Genomic DNA, 21581 nt, shown 5'->3' with positions numbered 1-21581 from the left:
GTGTTAACTCCAAACCAGTTTAAGGCCCAAACTTCTTCTTTTTTTTAAACCTCCAGGCTTCGTCTTTCCTTCCCTCCTCCTTCTTTCCTTCATCCGTCTCTCTGCAGGGTGAACCAGGGCGAGTCGGCTCGTGTCCAAAATTCCTAAAACATCTGGCTGCTCCGCTTCCCTCTTCTTCCTCAGCGACCCATGACTTCATCAGTTTTTCTTTTAATGTTAAGACGTGTGTAATCCTTGCAACCATTTGCCTTAAGAAGCTCAATGTTTGTAGAAGATAGCCCCACGTTGCTAATTAGCTTGTCTCCTCTTACCCATGAGGAACCCTTTTTTTTTAGCTTCATTTTCTGACTGAATTTATCTTTTTGCCTAATTCAATCTGATTTTGGTCTGTTTTTTATGCTAAAAGTCTTCTTCAAGGAGCCGTTTTGGTTCCAGACTTCATGTATTTGAGCTTAAGTCTCTTTTTTTATTATTATCAATGACAGCAATGCCTCTTCTTTGCGAATTCATTCCTCATTTTCTTGCATCTGCTCTTCACCTGACATTGAATTGCCTTTGTGGCGCTTTAAGCATCGAAATCCTTCAGCTTTGACCGATGTCAGCCTTCAGCAGAGGTTTGTGTAATAACATATGAGTGTGAGCTGACCATAATGTTGCCTGATTTATGGCTGCCAGATGTGATGAAGGTTACAGGGTGGGGACAGAACCCCTGTTTAGCTCCTCGGGGGTCGGCTCTTTGGATTCAGTTTACTAAAAAATGAGTTTTTTTTGCAGCCTGTTTTAATGGCACAGCAGTGATCCTAATGTGATCCACAAATTCATTTATTGCATCCAAAGTTGGAACATTTCTGGCATGTTTATCCCGTAAACTGGAGAAAAAGGGGTGCTCATCGTTTTTCTGATTTTGTCGTCACTTTTGCATCCCGTTCCAAAAACTGTCAAGCTGGCATTAATGAAAGGAAAGGAAGTAGGCTAATACATTTCTAAGCTAATCTGAATAACTTCCTTTAAAACTAAACAGACTTGGTCTGGATGTTTCCTCTGGAGGATTCTTTCTGCTTTTCCAGATGTCTAAATTGTTCCTCTTTTTAAAATAACTATTAGTATTAAAATCTTGGCTTAGTGACATCATAACTGGTGTCATGATCTTCAGGTAAAAGACGTAGGAAAAGTCATATTTAAAAGTCAAATCATTCTGGCTTAAACATGTATATAAATGTACACAAAAGTTAGAAAATTTCTATTTAAAAAAAATCCTTTCTTAAAATCTGAGTTTGTTTTTTTTTTCCGTTATCTTATGCAGACCAGTTAGTTATACGTCAGCCTGAACACCTAAATTCAGCCATCAATATATCAACTCTCATCTGTCAATCAAATTTTTTCGGTCATAGCATCTTGATTCATATGTCGCAGCTAATATACGCAACAGTTGAAATAAGAATCATTTCCTTTCCCATTAAGTTCCGTCCCGAGTTTTCATGGGGATGGACGTCTGTGTCTTCAGCAGGCGTAGAGCTAACAGAACTGGCAGCGTTGCGAGGCAAGGGCTCAAACATGTATATAACCTTAATTTAAGATGTATTAAATGATTTTTCAGGTGAATATTCAGCATGTAACATATGGATTTGCAATGTAAATTAAGAGGGTCGTATTTGTCACCTAATGAGTCATGTGACCCAGAGCACCTCTTTACGACAGTCTGAGCTCCGCTTTAACGCTGTCGCCACCCGATCCGTCCCATCGCCTCTTTTACGCAACCTGAAATACATCTGGGTTGTGCTTATTAAAAAGAGACCGAAATAAAGTTTCTCCCTCCCTAAAAATAATACATTTACCAAACTACAATATGTACCGGTAAAAGGATAACAATTTAGTTTCTGAGAGAATAAAAGCGTTTCCATCTGTTTTATCACTCGGTCTGTCCCAAAAGTTACAGCCTTCTCTACTTCCTTTGGATTTTTAAATAAATGTGGTAATTTTGAGTTTGATGAATGCCTTTCATCGTACATTTATGATATATGGAGCATACTCTAAAGAAAGAAACAACTTAAAAGCAGATAAATACTGTGCAAAATTTTTGCCACACTGCTCTGAACACGTCTAATGATGACGTCGGACAAGAAATTTAATGGATAAAATGTAAAACGCTTCCAATTATCTCAGAAAGGTTGTTTAATCGTTTTATAAGATTAAGTTTAAGATTCTTTAATGATTTAAGGATAAAAATAAGTGCTTTCAGTACCGTGAGTAAATCATTTTTTGCGACCTGGATAAATATCTGCTTGCACAATACGAAAATGAGCTGATGGTACGCATTGGATTAATCCTAATGATTATTTAGCAAATCAAATAATCTGTCGATAATTTTTTTTAATTAATCAATTAATAATCTATAGCCAAAGTTTCCTTAACAAAGATTCCTTACTAAATTAAACCAGGTGAAACTTAAACTTTAACACTTGAGAAGTTCTAGATGGAGCATATTTAAAAGGATTTAATGCAAAATGTTTTTTTTTTTACAATTTTGATATAATTACTACTCTAAGTTTGTTGCTCTGTCAGCTAAAGGCATGTTTTACAGTCTATACTCCAGTTAACGATTATTTAATAACTAAATTAGTCTACGATTATTTCAATAATTGATTAATCACGATTAATCAACAGGCTCCAGAACACCGAGGGAGACGTTTGATTTCTGCAGCAGTGCAGAGCTGCCAGTTGCTATCGGAGGCATTAAAACGGTCTAAAAGTTACACAGCTTTATTTTAACTATCTTTGTTTTACACCAGCCGACATATTTCCAAGGAGCATAATTTGTGTATCTCATTATGGAAGTCCTCTTCCAGCCAGCTGATGTACAATGTGCAGCTGCATTCAACTGTTCCCTATCATTCATGGACTCTCTGCAGCATCTCATAAAAATTGTTTTTAACTGCACAATGTGCATATTTTTAGGAGTTTTGAAACCATAGCTTTAAAAAAACCTCTTTGTTTCTTGACTTTGGTTTGTAACCGGCGGCTTGTTTAAGCTAAATTTAAATGTAGGATATAAGAGAGGAAGTAAAACTGGTGACAGATTCCTGCAGCTTTAATCATTCTTTAGCATAAATGTTTGCATTCTCCAAGAGTAAATATTTTTTTTCTTAGAAATATTGTCAGAAAATCTTATTTAGGCTTTTAATACAAAAACCTATTTGCTTTTTGTTAAATGGAAAATAACACATACCGTAAGTGTTTCTATCATATTCTGTTTGGTTGAAGTAACTTTAGCAACATATTCATTTGATCTTGAAGGGAAATCTTTGTTCAGCAGGTAAGTTTGTCATTTGGCTTAAGAGGGTTTAACTTTTTCCACTAGATCAGACTCACCCCTGCAGAGTTTGGTCTCCGTGGTTTAATGTGTCAGTGTGCACTACTAGAAGGCTTAGTCAGACGTCTCCTTGGAAAGCATCCACCTCACAAATCTAAACCAACAGAGGAATTTGGATAAACGGCTCGCCCAGACAAGCCTGAAGATGTAGAAGTTCCCCTTGACCAAATTTTTTACCCTGCAGCTGCAAAAAAATTGGATGGGGATGGAAGATCCAGCAGGAAAAACACAATAAAATCAGCAGAATAGCTGAATAGACTCGGATCAATTACTCTCACCCCTAAACTAAAACTGAATTTAGGTGTTTAGAGATCATCGCTTAAGTGAAAGGTGTTTGGGGAAAAAACAGCCGAGTATTTGTCTGTGGAGGAATGAGGGAATTCAGTCGCAGAGGGGTGTGTTTAATGGTCAGTGTGCAGACATGGAAAAGGTTAGGCATGACTCAGTGCTGACCCACTTTTAACAAGATGGAGAAACAGCTGGATTTTTGTTCCACATTAACAGTCTTTCCATGCTGCATATATGGGGGTCGGTCATAAAGACAATAAGAACCCAGAAACAGAACCTACAATATAATCAACCATTACCATAGTATTTTTTTGCACGCTATAAACATGTCTCTCCTTCACTTATACTTAATATTCAAACAAAAGCCATCTTTTTCTAACTCTCTACTATAATATCTATTTCAGCAGGCAGTGTTGGGCACCTTACTTTGAAAAAGTAATTAGTTATAGTTACTAGTTACTTCTCCCAAAAAGTAACTGAGTTAGTAACTGAGTTACTCCACAATAAAAGTAACTAGTTAGTAGTAAAAGTAACTATTGCGTTACTTTTGCGAGTGTATGAAATTAATAACTGAGGATGTCTAATTCTGAAATCCTGTGTTTGGGTTGTTATAGATACTGCAACATGTAGCTCCATCCATCCATCCACCATCCACCATCCATCCATCCATCCATCCATCCATCCATCCACCATCCATCCATCCATCCATCCATCCATCCATCCATCCATCCATCCATCCACCATCCATCCATCCACCATCCATCCATCCATCCATCCATCCATCCATCCATCCATCCATCCATCCATCCATCCATCCATCCATCCATCCATCCATCCATCCATCCATCCATATTTCTCCCTTTCTCCATATAGGCTAATGGTCGTTCACGCTCTCCGTAGTTCTCCTGTGGCGCGAGCACAGGGTGACTGTTGCGCGCCTTTAGCGAGCATGCGCGTTTCCTGTCGCTTCCGTGTTGAATCGTGCCACCGCGCTGTGCGGAGATGCAGGGGAAACCGTATCTGATGGGGAAACGCAGCTCGACGTAACACCGGTATTTCCATCTGGAAAGCGCTGTTTTGCCGCTGGAGTCCTCCTCACTCTCCATCCTCCCCTCGCTCATGACGCGCGCACGAGTCCTATCATGAAAAAAGGTTAATTGTGCGACCTGAGTAACGTGCAGTAACGGGGTGTCGGCAATTGTAACTGCGTTATAGTTAAAGTAAGAGTAATAATTTTGATTACTCGTTACTAAAAAAGGTAGCGGCGTTAGTAACGCCGTTACTTTCAACGCCATTACTCCCATCACTGTCAGCAGGTAACTTGTACCCAGAATAGTTGCAAACATTGCATGCATGCTGCTTAAACAGTGAAATCGGTTGAAAGCAAACAGCTTTATGTTGAAATTGTTCAGTTATTGTCCGGATCCCACAAATAACGGTGATTTATACACAAAATGTTTGGCAAGTATCCTGTTAAAGAAACAGGTTGGAGAAAAAAATTGTAAAATAGTTGTTTTCTAAGGTTTGGGGTGTTTATGTCTGCTTCACACAGTGATAAGATATGTCATTCAGTATCTGACCGGTATTTATTTATACTAAATGTAGCCTTGAAGCTATTACACAAGTGGGCTGGAAAACGGTTTATCACTGTGGGGTGTAACCCTGAAGTTATTGTGCAATGCTGGCGGAGGAACAGTGGGTGTTGTTTTCTGTGGTGGTCAGCCTGACAGGGCAGCACTGTGTGTGTTTTAGAGTTTGGATGTAGAACACTCAGCTCTCAGATTAGAAACAGGGGCTCAGAAACGGACATTTTCACCATGTTGTTGGGTCTATATCAGCCAGGCTGACCTCAGACTTATTTGTCGGTCTGTGACCTAAAATAGAAATGGATCACTGTGTCTGTGAATAGTTTTTAATTGATTCTGCATAGTTTTTGGTTGGATTTAAACATTCCTGTAATGCGTTCATCTCCTCCACTATGGGTGGAGAGTAAACAGCTGCTGTCAAGCAGGACTTCCCTCACACTGTCTCACATCCTGTTATTTATCTACTCTAACCATCACTCCACCCCTATCAAACGTGTGTTGGAACTCAAAATGAAGGTTATAGAGTTTAAATCTTTACATATATTTAGTTTCCTCTTATATTAACCTTTAAATTGCATATTTTATCAAATTACTGTTTGCAAAAGCTTACTTTCACAAGCAAAAATAATCCCTCACCAATTTGTCTTTGTGTTTGAAGCCATTTTTGAGGTTTCCAACTCGTTAATATTTACCATATATGACCTTAATGTTGAGCTATCAATGATCCAGGATAAACATTCCTGAAGAATGACCTGTTTAATAAACTGCTTAGCGCCCGAGCACACTTATTTCCTCTTAAATTATCTGTGCAAGAGTTTGGTGAAATTCACTTAGTGATTTGGATTTGTGAAGAAAGCAGCCAGACCATCAAATGTTTAATGTACAGAATACAGAAAACTAAACTTTAACTGTTTTTGTGGCATGTGTATATATCTAAAAGCCTCATATAGCCCAACAATCACTCTCCAAACATTTTCCCCCATCTATCAAAATCAGCTGAAGCAGAAATAAAGTTTTATATTGCAAACATGTTTTGAAAATGAGTGCAAAATTCTTAAAATAAGTGCATTTACCCTTAATTTGAGCAGGAAAAAAAGATGATCTGCCAATGGAATGAGCATTTTTACCCTTAACCTCTTAATACCCACCTAATTTCTGGGAGATTCACCTATTTTGCATACCAAAATGGAAAAGCAAATAACCGAGGAACTGTAAGCCCAAATTACATGTGTGATACGTTATCTGAAAGCTAACACTCCCTTGTTTCTGAATATATACATGAAAATTGGGTGAGTAAAACACCCAAGCTGCATCAAGCCTAAGCTGCATCAGTTCAAATGTGACCAAAAGTTTGGGTTTTTTATTTTCAAAAATAACAACTCAGAATGCATTAAAATTACACTGGTAAAATGCTTAAAAAAGACTTGTTATTGTAAACTCTTTAAAACGGTGGGTTTTTTGAGGTTAGAATAGAATAATTAGATAATATTGACTTCCAATAAGAGGCTGCCGTTGTTTTTTCTTATTTTACATTTAAATTATCTTATTCCAGTCGCAAAGTGTCTCACTTATCTGCTAGTTTCAAGAAAACATTCACTTATTTTCAGAAAAAATTCCTTTTTCAGATTTACATTTTTTGCAGTGATATATCTTAGTTGTTTAGCCAAATGAAGAATAACGTTTTCCTACAGCCCACATTTTTTGTATATTTTTTTAAACTACCAAACCTAAAGGTTGAGTTTTAACAGGGGTTTAGAGACGTGACGTATAACTGCAAAAAACTTGCAAAGTTTTAATTACAAACAGCTCTTTATCCGGCAAACAAACTCTGCAACTAATAGAAAAAAGAAATGGGAATAGAAATGACTCCAGAATTTTACCAGAGCCTCTGTTACAAGAACATTTCCATTATTTCCATTTCCATAATTGACATTTATGCACTTTTTTTGCACGCCACGTATCACTTTACTTGGATTTTCACTTTACTTAGATTTTCACTTTACTTGGATTTAGTTTTTACACACATATATATATATATATATATATATATATATATATATATATATATATATATATATATATATATATAGAAGAGCTATATGTGTATATATTTTATCTGTTTTTTATTTTGCTTTTTATATTTTTTATCTTGTGTAGTTGGATGTGTGTATATATATATATAAAACTGTAACTGGAGCGTGAAACAAAAGTAATTTCCCTCTGGGATTATTAAAGTATTTCTGATTCTGATTCTGGGTTCCTGACAGACCACTTTTAAATCCCAGCATAGGGTTCCTGTTTGTTAGATCTCCATTCTTCTGCTCTTAAAATTTTGGGTTTTAAAATTCCTTCTCACCAGTATACCAGACTATGGTACACATCGCCTCGATCTGAGCTTATGTTGGAACAGGAGAACTGGATGGGTATTCACTGGTGACAATATCTTTGCTTTAGTGGATTACGCTCACTTTCACTTTGATTAGGGAACATATGCGTCTAATATTAAATACATTTCTGGTGTTATTTAACTATAACCTCCAAATAACATTAAAAACCTTCTGATTGTAGCTACCATAATCCTTAAGTTTCTTTTCTCCTTTTACCCTGCTTTGTTATTTGTCCTTTTCCTGGAGCCGATACCGGATCTCTGATTACTTCTTAGTGTTTAGAAAGTCTGGTTGGGATCGATGTCGAGAGTCAGGGTCAGGGAGTGTCTGCTTTGCCGCCTTATCCGTGTGGGAACCGGCTCAGGTCCCTCTGAAAAAAAAGGATGTTTTTTGTGTTTAGCGAGGTCATATGGTTGGAATCTCACGGAGATAAATAGTTTTTTTTTCATTATTATTTGAAAAATAGGGATTTATTTTAAAAATCTTACGCCTCAACCTGTCAAGTCGAGCTCCACCAGTTCCCCAGTTCCCCCCTAAGGCCTGTGATTTGCTAGTATCACCGCCACTCTATCTGTGTCGTGGCTCAAACAGTCTGCCAGCTGTGAGCTCAGTGTTGTTACAACAGCTGATAAGTGACTCCTAGTCCTACTTTCCTATCATGAATATCTCATGCACAGCTGGAGGCTGGAAAACGTCTAAAGGTTTCAAATTTGACTCCATCGTTTCCCACCGTTTTAGGGTGAATTACGCCTTACAGTTTCTTTATATTCTCTTACAAAAGTTAAAACACCAGATTGATTCTCTGAAGGAAACAAAAGCTCACCAGAATATTTGTTTTTTAAGCATATGGTTGTCGTTCTGGGCAAAATCTAGCTCATCCAACAGCTGTTTAGCAATCATTCTGGTGCCTCATAAAGTGTTTTTCTTTGTCAGACTCTTTGGTATTTTATTTACTGCATATTTTTACAATAGCTAAAATTTTTCTTTATATAAAGAGCTTAATTTCTGTCACCATTCAATATCTTGCAGTAAATTACGCCTTTGCCAATCTAAGCTGATAAAAAAGGCAAAGACCAAATTGGACCTTATGATCAGCTCTAAATAGCAGAGCATGAAACATAAACAGGAAGTTTAGGAAACTGTTTTATTATAACTCGACGCCATCTGGGAAAAGAGACGAAATAAATATCTTCCTCTAAGAGACTTGAACTAAAGGGAGGAATGAGAAATTGATGTAAACTTCTGTCAGGTAAAAGTTCACTTGTTCATTCAGCTTATCTGCTGATAGTTGGACACGTTGAGGATTTGTAACGTTTGAAGCCAAAGATCTGATTCCCAATCAAACTAATGAGTCACCTGGTTTGTCCTGATAGGAGGCCGCTTTGGTTTAGGATGTTTACTTTATGAGTAGGTGTCCTGTCAGCTGAGGAGTAAACTCAGCAGCTGAGTCCAGGTCAGGGTACAGAACACAGCTGGATCTGAGCGTGGGGGCTTATTTAGGAGCGGATGGACAGTAAAAAAAAAACTTAAATCAGGTTGGACTTAAGGAGAAACATGTGTTACATAATTAAACTTCCCTCTTTCTTCTTGCTCACAATAAAGCTACAGAATATTAGCTGTACATGAGCAAAAGGTCTTTTCACCTGCTCACTGATCTGCCCGGTAACAGACTTCGGAGGAATAAACTAGGGCTGCAACCAATCATTATTTTGCAAATTGATTAATATTTTGATTTTTTTTTTCAGTTAATCATCAGATCCCAAAAGGTTCCTGAAAAACATTTTTTTGACAGAATTAAACCAGGTGAAGCTAAACTTTTCCAGATTTTTTTTTCAATCTTAAATGCAAAACATTCATATATTTATTTTACAATTTTGGTATAATTCCTGCTCTAAGTGAGTCACTCTGTCAGATAGAGCCATTTTTTACCCTCTCTATACTCCAGTTAATAATTAATTGATTGCTAAATTAATTGACGATTATTTCATTAATCGATTAATCAAGATTAATCCATTTAATCTGATTAATTGTTTCAACCTCATGATAAACAAATTAAATTTTCTTTCTTTTAAGTTGCTTTCGCTATCATCAAAGATAATGTAAACCAGGGGTCACCAACGCGGTGCCCTCAAGGACCACATGGGGGGCCAGTGGGCTAAGTTTGAAATTTTATTTTATTCTGTTGCTCTTCTTTTTAATCATTTATAGAGATTTCAAAATGAAAATGTCTAAATAAACTTAGAAATTAACAGAAACAATAAAAATATGTTGATAATGAACAAAGTTTAGGCTAACGCTAACCCTTGCAGCTCAATGGTCAGTAATGGTCGCCCTTCCTAAGTCTCGGTACCCTTGAAGTGACCCTCAGCCTTAAAAAGGTTGGTGACCCCTGATGTAAACTATACAATTTTGAGGTAGACGTGTTTATTTTAGTTGTAAATAATAAAAAAAAATAGCCTTAGATATTAATATTTATTATTATTTTTTTTAATGAATCAGTTTAAACTTGGGTTAAGATTATAACTTCTCACTTTTATAGCTTATTTGATTGTATCTAAACAAATTGGAACGAATTGGTTTCTGTGGTTAAAGCTAACAAAAATGAATTGCCCTATAAAACATCAGAAGCTGAATTTTTATGTCATTTTAAATGAAAAGATCCTCAGTTTGATGGATGCATGAATAAATTACGGCCTGGTTTTTTTTTTTTTTGCATCTTTATCAGGATAAAGTTTTGGATTTTTATGCTCTTCTGACCTAGTTTCAAGTTCCTACTGCTTCTACTTTGATTCGATTAAGATCTGCCATATTAAAAGTTCTGCTAAGCTTCTAAGAGAGATTTTGCATTAGCCTAAGCCTGGGCATTAATCTCCATCTACAACCTTCAATTAAAAGATTAAAATCTCATCTTTCAGAGATGTCCTGTGCCAGTTAATTTTTTACTGCATTGCCAGAATATCTTTTTCAGGAAAAAATCAGAATAGCCTCTTTGTAATGGTTTTCACTCCCTGAGGTCTGAGTTAAAGCTCTGCTTAAGTCTCCAGGTTCCTCTAGTCGGGCCTCGGACTCCCTGGTTCTGTTTCCCAGCTGGAGAATCTCGAGTTACAGCCGGCCCTTAACAACGCCTCCCTCATAGGAGCAGGAGGGGGACAAAGAGGTCTCTGTTGGGTGTGCGTTGAGCTACGCCCAGCAGGCGGCCGGTCCTCCGTCGTTCTTGACCACGACCGCAGGCTGAAATGACAGGGAGCTCATGGAGCCTCGGTGTGGGAGTTTGGTGTGGTTCTGTTTTCATGCTGGCAGAGCTGAACCACTCCCAGTCGCTACTTTCTCCACAAAGAATCATCCTTCCCCTGCTGATTGGTCATTTATCTTTAAATTTATGGCAGTTGAAGGAAGAAAAGCTCATTTTTTAGCTCAGATAACGATGAACTGTGATGTCATAACAAGGAAAACTCCTAGGAGAAGATGTTAGAAAGAGAAATCTCTACCTCTGCAGGTCTGGTTCTTCCTTACGTATAAATACCTGAATCCTGCATCAAATCTACACTTTCTGATTATGTTCATTTGTCTGAAGAAACCTAAGATGAGTTTTACATGGAAGCAGCATCATGCTCTTTTGTTTAGAAACAGGAATTATTTCATCCTGGAAATTTGATGATTTACAGAATCATTTTTATTTAATTCTTTGTTCTGTATAGTTTTAGTTTTAATTTTTTGGGGTGCAAAGACTTCCATTGTGTCACATTCATCTAACTTTCTATATTCAGATTTATCTCTGCTCTGCAAACCAGAATAAAACAGCTGAACTCTCACCAAGGTCTGCAGAGGCCTGTAAAGATGGAGGACGCCGGCTTTTATTAAGACTTAATATGATTCAGTTCTGCCAGCTGAGATTTAGCCCTCACGCTACAGCGTCGCCTCATATAATAATTAAACTTTATTGATCTCATATTGGAGAAATTTACCTCCTTTAACCCCTTGGGGAGCAGAGGGCTGCCATTGTGCGGCGCCCTGGGAGCAATCAGGGGTTAAGGGTCTTTGTTAGATTGTTTTACTGCAGCCGTGCTTCTCTTTACCCTGGAAGTCTGAAAACGACACACTGGGAGGAGAAATGTGTAAATATTTGTCTTCTTCCTTCTTGAAAAGATTCACGGCGTGCCGTTGGTGTTTACGCTCGGCGAGCCTGGAAACGGGACTTGTAGGGAGCGAACAGCAGCAGAGGAAGAGAGGTCATGTGTTTGTGTCGGACTTAGAGAAATGCTGGATATTTAGCTGAATGTATCGTAATGATACCTGTTGTATTTCTTTTTCAATTTAACTCCTAATCAGCTAATTATGTTTACGGCTTTGACATCATTTTAAGTGGTTTATGTCTCTTTGAATCATCTAAGCAATCGGTTCAAATAGCATTGCTAAAAATGACCCATTTCCGTCCTTTTCCAGAGGTTTTTATGCAGATTTCCTTGCTGTTATCAGAACCTGTTGAACTTTGTTTATTAGGGGCAGCAGGTTTGTGGTGAAAGCTTCTTTTTTACCAGAAAAAGATTAAACTTTGAAACTTTTTGTTTTGTTTAATCTGTTTCTTTCTCTAAATGTTTCAGGATCATAAGGGGAGGGAAAACTGTCTTGTTTTGGGATTAAAGGGTTTTAAGGTTTTGGTTGAAAGCTGCAAAAATGCACCTTAAAAAATTAAAAAGGAGGTTTATTTAATGATAAAGTAGTAAAACAATTGCCGATTTCACTAAAAAGGTGGTCAATTAAACAATTGAAAGTTAATTACTCCATCTTTTTGTCGATCGATCCTAGAAAGAAATTCATATTTTTTCAGCTGAAATTAGACTTTTAACACCGACTATCATAATAAACTGAACCAATGTGTGATAAATGTTTTTACACTTTAACTCGGAGCCCTTTCTTATTTTAAACTGCACCAGCTGCTCTGTCTGTAGATGTATATCAATGCGTTATCGGTGCATCAGGAGGGCGTCTGTGCTTCTGGAACAGGAGCGTGGTCTTCACCTCGGAGATGAAGGAATGTGGTTAGAGAAGAGAGACGATGGGGGTTGAAGGAGGAGACCCACAGCAGGAGGCTTTGTGCGTTAATGTCTGCATGTTAAAGTATCACCACACTGAGAATCACAGACACACAATGTTGATTAGAGGCGGTGGATAAGTATCCGATTGGGTCGGTTCCCTGAGGGGGCTGAAGGTAGCAATAAAGAATTTAAAAGCCTGTAATCACTGAGCTGCTGTCAGATGCTTGTAATGCTGTGGTTTTTGTCTAATTATCAGTCTGCTGCCTCCCATCCTCTAAGAATATTTCTTTTCTGTTTTTCTGAAGCACTTCTCCGAACTCCTTGACGACCTCTCCCCGGATGGTTTGCTGGGCCAGCTGCTCAGCGACCCCTTCCTGTCTGGGGACAAAGGAGACGAGGAGCCCATGGAGGGGGAGGACGGCGGCGACCTGTCCCCTTCCTCTCCTCTGCCGCCGCACATCACCGCCGAGCACAGCTACTCGCTGTGCGGAGACAGCCGGCCTCAGTCGCCGCTGTCGCACCTGACCGGAGAACACGGCAGCGAAGCAGGTGGGACACGAGTGCGAGGAAGATCTTCGTAATCCAGCATTTCACACACATGGCCATTAACATTAGATCTACTGAGAGATTTTTGGAACAAGTTACTTAGGAAGGAGTTTTTTATTTAAATGTTTTGATTCACTATCCTGAAGAAAAAAGTATCCCCACAGCATAATGCTTCCACCACCATGTATCGACATTTGTTGAGTGTTAATACAGGGTTTCCGCGGGTCATTAAAAATCCTTAAAAGTCATTAAATTATAATTTTTTTTTAAATTAAGGCCTTAATTGGAATTAAAATTCATTAAATTTGATGATCGTGGCATTAAAAGGCTTTGGAAAAGAAGCTTGAGGTGGAGATATATATGGCTGCAGCCTGTCCACGATGAAGATGACAAAGAATATAGCCTTGTTAGTGTATATATATATATATATATATATATATATATATATATATATATATAAAGATATATATAAGACATGGGTACTTGTTGATGGCATTAAGATTATTTCTATGTGCATTAAAAGATAATTAAAAAGCATTAAATAACGTGTAAACCCTGTAATATTTCCTTATTGATGCTGATTTTCATGTAGTGCCACCTTTCCCACATTTGCAGACTTTTTCTTTCCTTCTTCGTCTCATTTCTCGGTAGTCTTCTATGACTAGTCATCATCCTGCTGAGCTGTGCATCTCTGCAGCTCCTCCAAAGTTACAACAGGCCTCTTGGCTGCAGTTTTAATAAAAGCTATCCATCCATTTTAAATTTCTGCGTTAAAGCTTCGATTTAAGTTCTTATTTAAACTCCTCAAATGTGTCGTGATCTCTCTGCTTCGTTCTTTAGACATAATTAAACCTGCATTTTCAGAGAGTTGACTCTATTTACTAATTAGATCAAATCTGAGGGCATTTAAAAGCTTTCCACTCTTCCGATTTAGAACTAACACATTTTTAAAATTAGATTTAAACACTTAAATAAAAGAAAATATTAGCTTATTTGTGTTTTTATATAATTTTGCTTTAAAATACAGTCAAGTTTATATTTATAGGATGACAAAACCTGGTGTATAAATACAATTTTCACACCCGCTACATTATTAAGATCTGTGTGATGCTTTTCCACCACAGAGTCAGATGGAGACTCTTCTGAGTGGGCCATGGAGCAGCATGAGGCCATTGAGGGCCTCCTTTGTGAGACTCCTTCTCTACTCCCCACTCTTCCGCTCCCTCTGGCCTCCGGTGAGGAGCCTCGTGGGCCTGAGGGTCCCGCTTTGGCCCCCGTCTCCCAAGCAGCAGTCGCCAACATAGCCAACCAAGGCAAAGCCATTAAGGTGGGAGAGTAAAGGTGCATTTTTAAATCGGAGTCGTAGTTTGTTCAGTTTTTGACGCTGTCTGTTTATTTTCAGATTAAGGAGGAGAAAATCATCCCTGAGATCAAGCTGGAGCCGCATGAAGTGGATCAGTTCCTCAATTTTTCACCCAAAGGTCAGAATTCAGTGTTTATCCTCTAAATGTTGCTATCTGGTGCTCCAACGCCCCCTACTGGCAATTTTTAAAATAACAGAAAACATTTGAGATAAAAATGAACTAAAACTTTTCCTCTAGAAACCCTTAACTACATAATTATGTTCCATAAAAAACCTTAAAGAAACTGTTGATGTGTTTATTATATCTTTAAAAAAAATGTAAGTTTTAAATTAATTATTTTCTGCTGTTTATTGTTTTTTAGGCCTGGAGTCCCCACAGATGCCCCCCACTCCTCCCAGCTCCCACGGCAGTGATTCAGAGGGCAGCCAGAGCCCCGTTCATGCCCCGCCCAGTCTGTCCTGCCCCACCTCCCCCAGCAGCCCCTCTCCATCTCAGCCCAGCGTCAAGGTGTCTCCCCGCGCCGCTTCCTCCTTGTCCAACTCCCCTCTGCTCACCGCTCCTCATGTAAGGATCCTGGTGTCTGTTTTCTCTCATCTTTACCTCATTTTATTTTAGATATATGAGTTACAGCACCCTCCAAACTTATCAATCCAGACACATAGAGATGTTTATAGCACCTTAGAATAAAAATCCAGAAAGATTAATATATTTAAATGGGTATTTCAGCAGGTTTATGTTTCAGAATCCACACAGAAATTGATAGAAAATTGACAAAGACCAACAGAGATCCCCTCCTCTTTATGTTCCAACCTGTTGTAGAAGAAGATTCCCTGCTTTTATGAAAGCCAAAGAGGCTTTAAAAGTCATCCTCATCTTGCTGCAGCAACAGTTTAATTCCCCTTCTTCTCCCTGTAGAAGCTACAGGGGTCTGGGCCGCTAATCCTGACGGAGGAGGAGCGTCGAACTCTGGTGGCCGAAGGTTATCCCGTTCCTACCAAACTGCCACTCACTAAAGCTGAAGAAAAGGCCCTTAAGAAGATCCGCAGAAAGATCAAGAACAAGGTAGGAGACAGGGACAGAGATCCTCAAGTAAGATATAGAAACATTTAATAGTAAATTAAAATTGCATACTGATCTTGCTTTAAATTTGTTTAGATTTCAGCTCAGGAGAGTCGCAGGAAGAAGAAGGAGTACATGGATGCTCTTGAGAAAAAGTAAGCCTAACTTCTTCCCCTACATTTTTTCGTTTGTTAAAAGCTAATAATAAATAATATTGTACATGCATGCTGCATCCTCCATCTTGCATCATATTGACTCAGTGTACTATGCATCATTACGATTCATTACAAATTCTAAGTCCCTTACTCATCACTGCATTCTTTATGATCTAGTTGGTTGGACATCACTAACAATTCGTAGAAAACAGCACTGGTATATCTTTATCTATAAAGCAATACTTGGTAAACTCCCACCGTACCTCTGTAACCTCCTCTCTGTGAGTTCTGGTAGTTATCAGTTGCGCTCCTTTCAGTGGTTACTTTTTAATGTACCCCGAGCTTCAACTGAGTTGGGAAAAACTGCATTCTCCTACTCTGCACCTTGGGGATGGAATAACCTCCAGAAAGAGCTCAAATTAGAAACTCTCCTGTCCATTACTGAATTTAAAGTAACCATGAAGAATATAGTGATGGAGATATGTGCTTGTTTTTCCTGAGATGCTCAATGTGTTTTAACATACTGCTCTGATTTTATTTTTAATTTTTTTATTATGAAAAATGTAATATGTTGTAAATATGTATGAACTTCCTATGGTTTGAAAAAGATTCTTAATCTCAATGGGACTTCCTGGTTAAATAAAAATAAAAAATACCTTAACAAATCTGTAAAAAATATATATATATTAGAATATCACCCCTATAATGGTGTATATTTGATATTAAACCCTTGAATAAAGAGCTAAGTAGTGAAAACCACCACTACTGTAACTTAGACATGTGCTGCTCATAACATTGTGATGCTGGTGTGTGACCACAGGGTGGAGACATGCTCCAATGAAAACAGCGAGCTGCGCAGGAAAGTGGAAACTCTGGAGTGCACAAACAAGTAAGAGCATTAAAACATTTCTTTGTGTTTTTTTTGTTTTTGTTTTAGAAATTGGAGATTGTTTACAGAAAGCTCTTTCTTTCTGAAGGCGTCAGATTCTCCTGTTTTGTTGGAAGTTTCAAAGTAAAATACATATTTCTGTCTTATTAGGGAGATTTTATAAAGAAGGAGATTCACCAGTTGAAGTATAAGAGTATATGAGAGAAAAATCAAGGATTCAGATTCAGAACTTTTGGGAACCGAATGCCAAAGTTTGAATGCTTTGTTTCTTTGAAGGCTTGATTACAGCCTGCAGGATCACTTCCTGGTGGGGCTTCAACCCCGACCGCCTGGATCCTGCTGAGCTGGAAAACAATGACTCCGCTCTGTGATTTGAAAATAACGCTGAATCAGAGGCTCCCTGCGGATGCATTCAGCTGCAGCTTTACATGCATAATCATGAGTCCATTTTCGGCGTGAAACGCTGAAGCGGCGTCAGTCATTCGGCGTGCGCCTCGCAAAGCGGGAGCACCGGGTTAAGTGCATCCCTGACAGCTGTTTCAGGTTGGGTTTATTCGTTCAGTGGTTGAAGTTTGCTTCACTGTCACCTCTGAAAAGATAAATAGAGTGTTGGAGTGTGTTTTTGTGCTGCTGCACCTGGATGGCACACTCGTGCTGCTTTTTAATCATCGACAGGAGAGAGTCAGCGCGACGTGTGAGGCTGTCTGTGAGATAAGAGCAGGAAAAACAAACATGTTTTACATGATGGTAAATAGTGAAGAACGGCTGGTTTATTAAAACCCTAACAGATTGGCTCTATGGAGGATAAAAAGTGCCAAAATTAAATAAATAAATACAGCATTAAATAAATAATTAAATATGTCAATAATTAATTAAAACCACGTCACTAATGTAAATTGCTACAATTAAATTAATTAATTAAAAAAGAATCTGTCAAACTCACCCATCAAAGTTAAGGGGCGGTTATCTAACACCTGATTGGTTACCCTGCACATTAAGGCGAAGCAAATCGATTACAGAGACTCGATTCGCGTTAACCCCGCCCCCTAACTTTGATGGGTGAGTTTGACAGATTCTTTTAATGGTTTCGATGCACTGCGACACAGGACCATGAAATAATTAAATGTACACTGAAATAATTATATATATATTTTTTTTTATAAAATGAAGACGTATTTTATTAAATTAAGACACATTTATATATTTAATTCCTTATTTATTTAATGAATTACACATGTAATTAATTGTTTATCGCTGTATTTATTTATTTAATTGTGGCACTTTATATTAGTGACGGGGTTTTAATTAATGACACATTTATTTAATTCCACATTTAATTAATTATTGACACATTTAATTATTTATTTAATGCTGTATTTATTTATTTAATTTTGGCACTTTTTATCCTCCATAGAGCTCATCTTCTTTGTAAGTTTATATTAATATAAGTCATGATGATAGATGTAGTTCTCTAAAGCAATCTTTTAATGGCTTTTCAGAAGTTTTAAACCGTTTCTTTTTTTTTTTTTATTATAAAAAAAAGGTTTTAAACCGTTTCACATAAAACAGTATTATATAGTTTTAACTGTGTGTTTGCAGATCTCTGCTGCAGCAGCTGCAGGCTCTGCAGGCGATGGTGACAGGAAAAATCCAGAAGTCCTGCCGAATGGCCGGCACCCAGACGTCATCATGCTTAATGGTAACATATATGTGACTGTGCTGCTGGTGGTCATTAATATGGAAACATCTGCTTCCATGGTAATTCCTGATTTATTCATCTGTCTCTCCCTCTCTGGATCCGCGCCTCCTCCCCTCCTTCCCTCTCCGTCGGCCTGTTGGTTTCTCTACAGGTGGTCGTGTTGTGCTTCGCTCTGTTTCTGGGGAGTTTTTACCCGAGCAGCTTCACCCTGTCGTCAAGCATCACCGAAACGGGCGTAGCATCCAAACATATCCCAGAATCCTACACAACTACAGGTAAGCTTACACCAGTAGACGTTAGATGACACCCAAACAACATATAAATCAGATTAATAACTTCTATATGTGTTGTACGGCACTGATGGAACTAGAAGTATAAAAAAAAAAACCTTCGGGTAGAAGCTTCAGTAGGGAGGCCAAGGCGTTCCTCTCTCCAGACACTTGGGCCAGCTCCTCTGGGGGAATCCCAAGGCGCTCCCAGGCCAGCTGAGAAACATAGAACCTCCAGCGTGTCCTGGGTCTCCCCCTGGGCCTCCTCCCTGAGTGACTGAGCTCCTCACCTTATCTCTAAGGGAGAGCCCAGACACACTACAGAGAAAACTAATTTCAGCCGCTTGTATCCGGGATCTCTTTCTTTTGATCATGACCATAGATGAGGGTAGGAACGTAGATCGAGCGGTAAATCGAGAGCTTTGCTTTTTGGCTCAGCTCTCTCTTCACCACAACAGACCGTTACTATGGAGAGATATTTGTGCCATCGGTTTCAGCGCGCAGGAACCAATCCAAGCGCACGCAAAACCGGTCTGGCGCGCACTCAACTCTGAAAAACCCTCTCAACACACTGTTCTCGCGCTCAGTTTCATCTCTGCTGTGCTCGGATCCGTCTCTGCTCGCGCTCGACCTGCTCTCTCCACACTCAACACCAGCTGTGCGCTCGGCTGTTTCTCCGCTCGCTCAACTCTCTGCGCTCGCGACTTCAGCAATGTATGTAAATGAACCATACCATCAGCCAATCACACTCAGCTTCTTTTCATCCAATGAAAGCATTCGTTCCAAATACTACATCCGGTTAAATGGAAAAAAGAGATGAAACTGAGTGCGAGAACAGTGTGTAGAGAGGGTTTTTCACAGTTGAGCGCGCGCCAGACCGGTTTTGCGCCACCGGCGCTGACACCACTAGAGGAAACCACCAGACTGGTTCCTGCGCGCTTAAAACGATGGCACAAATATCTCTCCATACAGTACACTGCACGCTTCACAGCAGACGCCGCACCAATCCGCCTATCGATCTCCAGCTCCATCTTCCCCTCATTCGTGAACAAGACCCCAAGATACCTAAACTCCTCCACTTTTAAAATCCTTTTAAAATCACTTTTCAAAATTAATTCTTTGTTAATTTAAAAAAAGCATAACAAGGTTAATCTTTTAACTCTGAAATAGTTATTGAATATTTTCCAGATGTACAGATATCACTGATTTTGCATGTTAGAAATATTTCTAAACAGATTTAACAGCAGCTGTATTAAGCTACCAATCCTTTATTATTCTGCTTAAATATTAAAATGTCTATTTAAAAGGAATAAAGTTGATTTATTTTCATAATCCCTGAGTTAACCTGACATGGGATGGGGTTGGTCTAGTGGTTAGTGCAGTGAAGGTTCCAAGTACTGGTTCGAAACCCACTGCCTCCACTCTGGGTTCCTGAGCGAGACCTTTAACCCCTAAATGCTCCCTCAGTGCCGCACAATGGCAGCCCTCTGCTCCCCAAGGGGATGGGTTAAATGCAGAGGTAAATTTCTCCAATGTGAGATCAACAAAGTTCAATTATTATTATTATTTAAAAAGGAGAGAAAATACTTTTTGCATTTGCCAAAAATAAAATCTCTTTCCTAGCAGATTGTTTTTACCAAGTTAAAGAGATTTAATCTAAGTAATCAAGCTGTTCTTAATGGGAAGTTATTGAGCAGAGAGAGTGGAGGATGCAAAACAAACGCAACATTTAAAGTAAAAGAGGTTGAAGAAATGTTTTTTAAATCCTCAGTGATGCCATTTAATGTTTAAATCCAAAGAGGGTTGGAGATCATTTCAAACTCATGTAATGAGTTTGAGTGCGACAAACTAACTAAAAAACAGACCAAGTTGTTCATTTCTCTAAAGTTTTCAGTTTGCCTGACCTTCCCTGCTGCTCCCATTGTCATGAATCATTAGTTCCTGGCTGTAAAACCCTGGTGGTCCATTATACCATCACCACTAATCAGATTCCACCTACAGCTCAGCAGCAACAGCCACAGAGACTGATTTGACCTTTCACTACATCCTCATTACCTCCCACACACACACACACATACTGGTGTAATTGAGATCAGATATAATTTTCTTAACAATCAAATTCAGCTTCCTCTCACATCCTGCTCACACACAAACCGATGCTTTCTTTCTTTTAGAATAACAGCAGTTAGGACTGAGCGTAGGCCGCGGAAAAGTTTTAAGAACTTCGTTTTTGTTATAAAAGAGGAGAAAAGCATGTGGAATGTTTTTTATAACAGATATTTGATCCATTTTAAAGTGTTAAAGGGAGTGATTACTTTTTAGGTTCATCTTTGTTAAAAGTCTCTGTTTCAATTTCAGTGAAATCCAGGAGTTTGCTGTCGACCTTTGAGGACGAGCAGCCGCACCTCCTGGGCCTGGGCGGCGAATATCCCGAGCAGTGGGAGGACGCGCCGGCGGTCATCATGGCAGCGTGGCGCCGCTCAGAGCAGCAGAAGCTGAGCTCGGAGCAGAGCAGGGCGGAGACGCATCCGCCTTTCCGGAATAAAAGCAACGACACACAGAAGAACCTGCTGCTCGACCTGCACAGGTATCAATCAGCACTGCATTGGACTTTTATTATTCGCTCTGATTTTTCTATTATTATCTTTTATTTATTTATTTTTTTGCTTGGTGTTGGCTCCAGGTCGCAGAGGGCGAATGGAAGCAGCAGTAAAATTTTAGAGCTGGATCGATCGGTCAACGAGACCTCCTGAGGTCTGATTGCGCTCCCTCCCAGCAGATATGTTTTGTTCCTCTGGAGCTTTTTAAAGTGTCCTGAAGCAGATTTCCTCCACAGCGCCCCCTGTTGATGCCACCGCCTGCTCCATCGAAATTCTAATAAAGAGGCACTGGATGCCTTGTGTGTCTGAATTAAAGTTGCACTGATGGTTTCT

General features: G+C 38.9%; 1 protein-coding gene across 1 annotated transcript in view; it reads left to right on the top strand.

Moving 5' to 3' along the window:
• creb3l2 (cAMP responsive element binding protein 3-like 2) overlaps positions 1-21581 on the top strand; it is a 30200-nt gene extending 8619 nt beyond the window's left edge. The window contains exons 2-12 of the mRNA XM_038300223.1: positions 12973-13216; positions 14338-14540; positions 14616-14694; positions 14939-15141; positions 15493-15639; positions 15733-15791; positions 16612-16680; positions 18280-18379; positions 18531-18654; positions 21007-21235; positions 21332-21581. Coding sequence (XP_038156151.1) covers positions 12973-13216; positions 14338-14540; positions 14616-14694; positions 14939-15141; positions 15493-15639; positions 15733-15791; positions 16612-16680; positions 18280-18379; positions 18531-18654; positions 21007-21235; positions 21332-21401 — 1527 coding nt within the window. The 3' untranslated portion in view covers positions 21402-21581. The remainder of the gene's footprint in view (positions 1-12972; positions 13217-14337; positions 14541-14615; positions 14695-14938; positions 15142-15492; positions 15640-15732; positions 15792-16611; positions 16681-18279; positions 18380-18530; positions 18655-21006; positions 21236-21331) is intronic.

Source organism: Cyprinodon tularosa, unplaced genomic scaffold (assembly GCF_016077235.1).
Source record: "Cyprinodon tularosa strain WSP-4 unplaced genomic scaffold, ASM1607723v1 ctg442, whole genome shotgun sequence".
Taxonomy (NCBI): Eukaryota; Metazoa; Chordata; class Actinopteri; order Cyprinodontiformes; family Cyprinodontidae; genus Cyprinodon; species Cyprinodon tularosa.
This window is presented reverse-complemented; position numbering and strand designations above follow the sequence as displayed.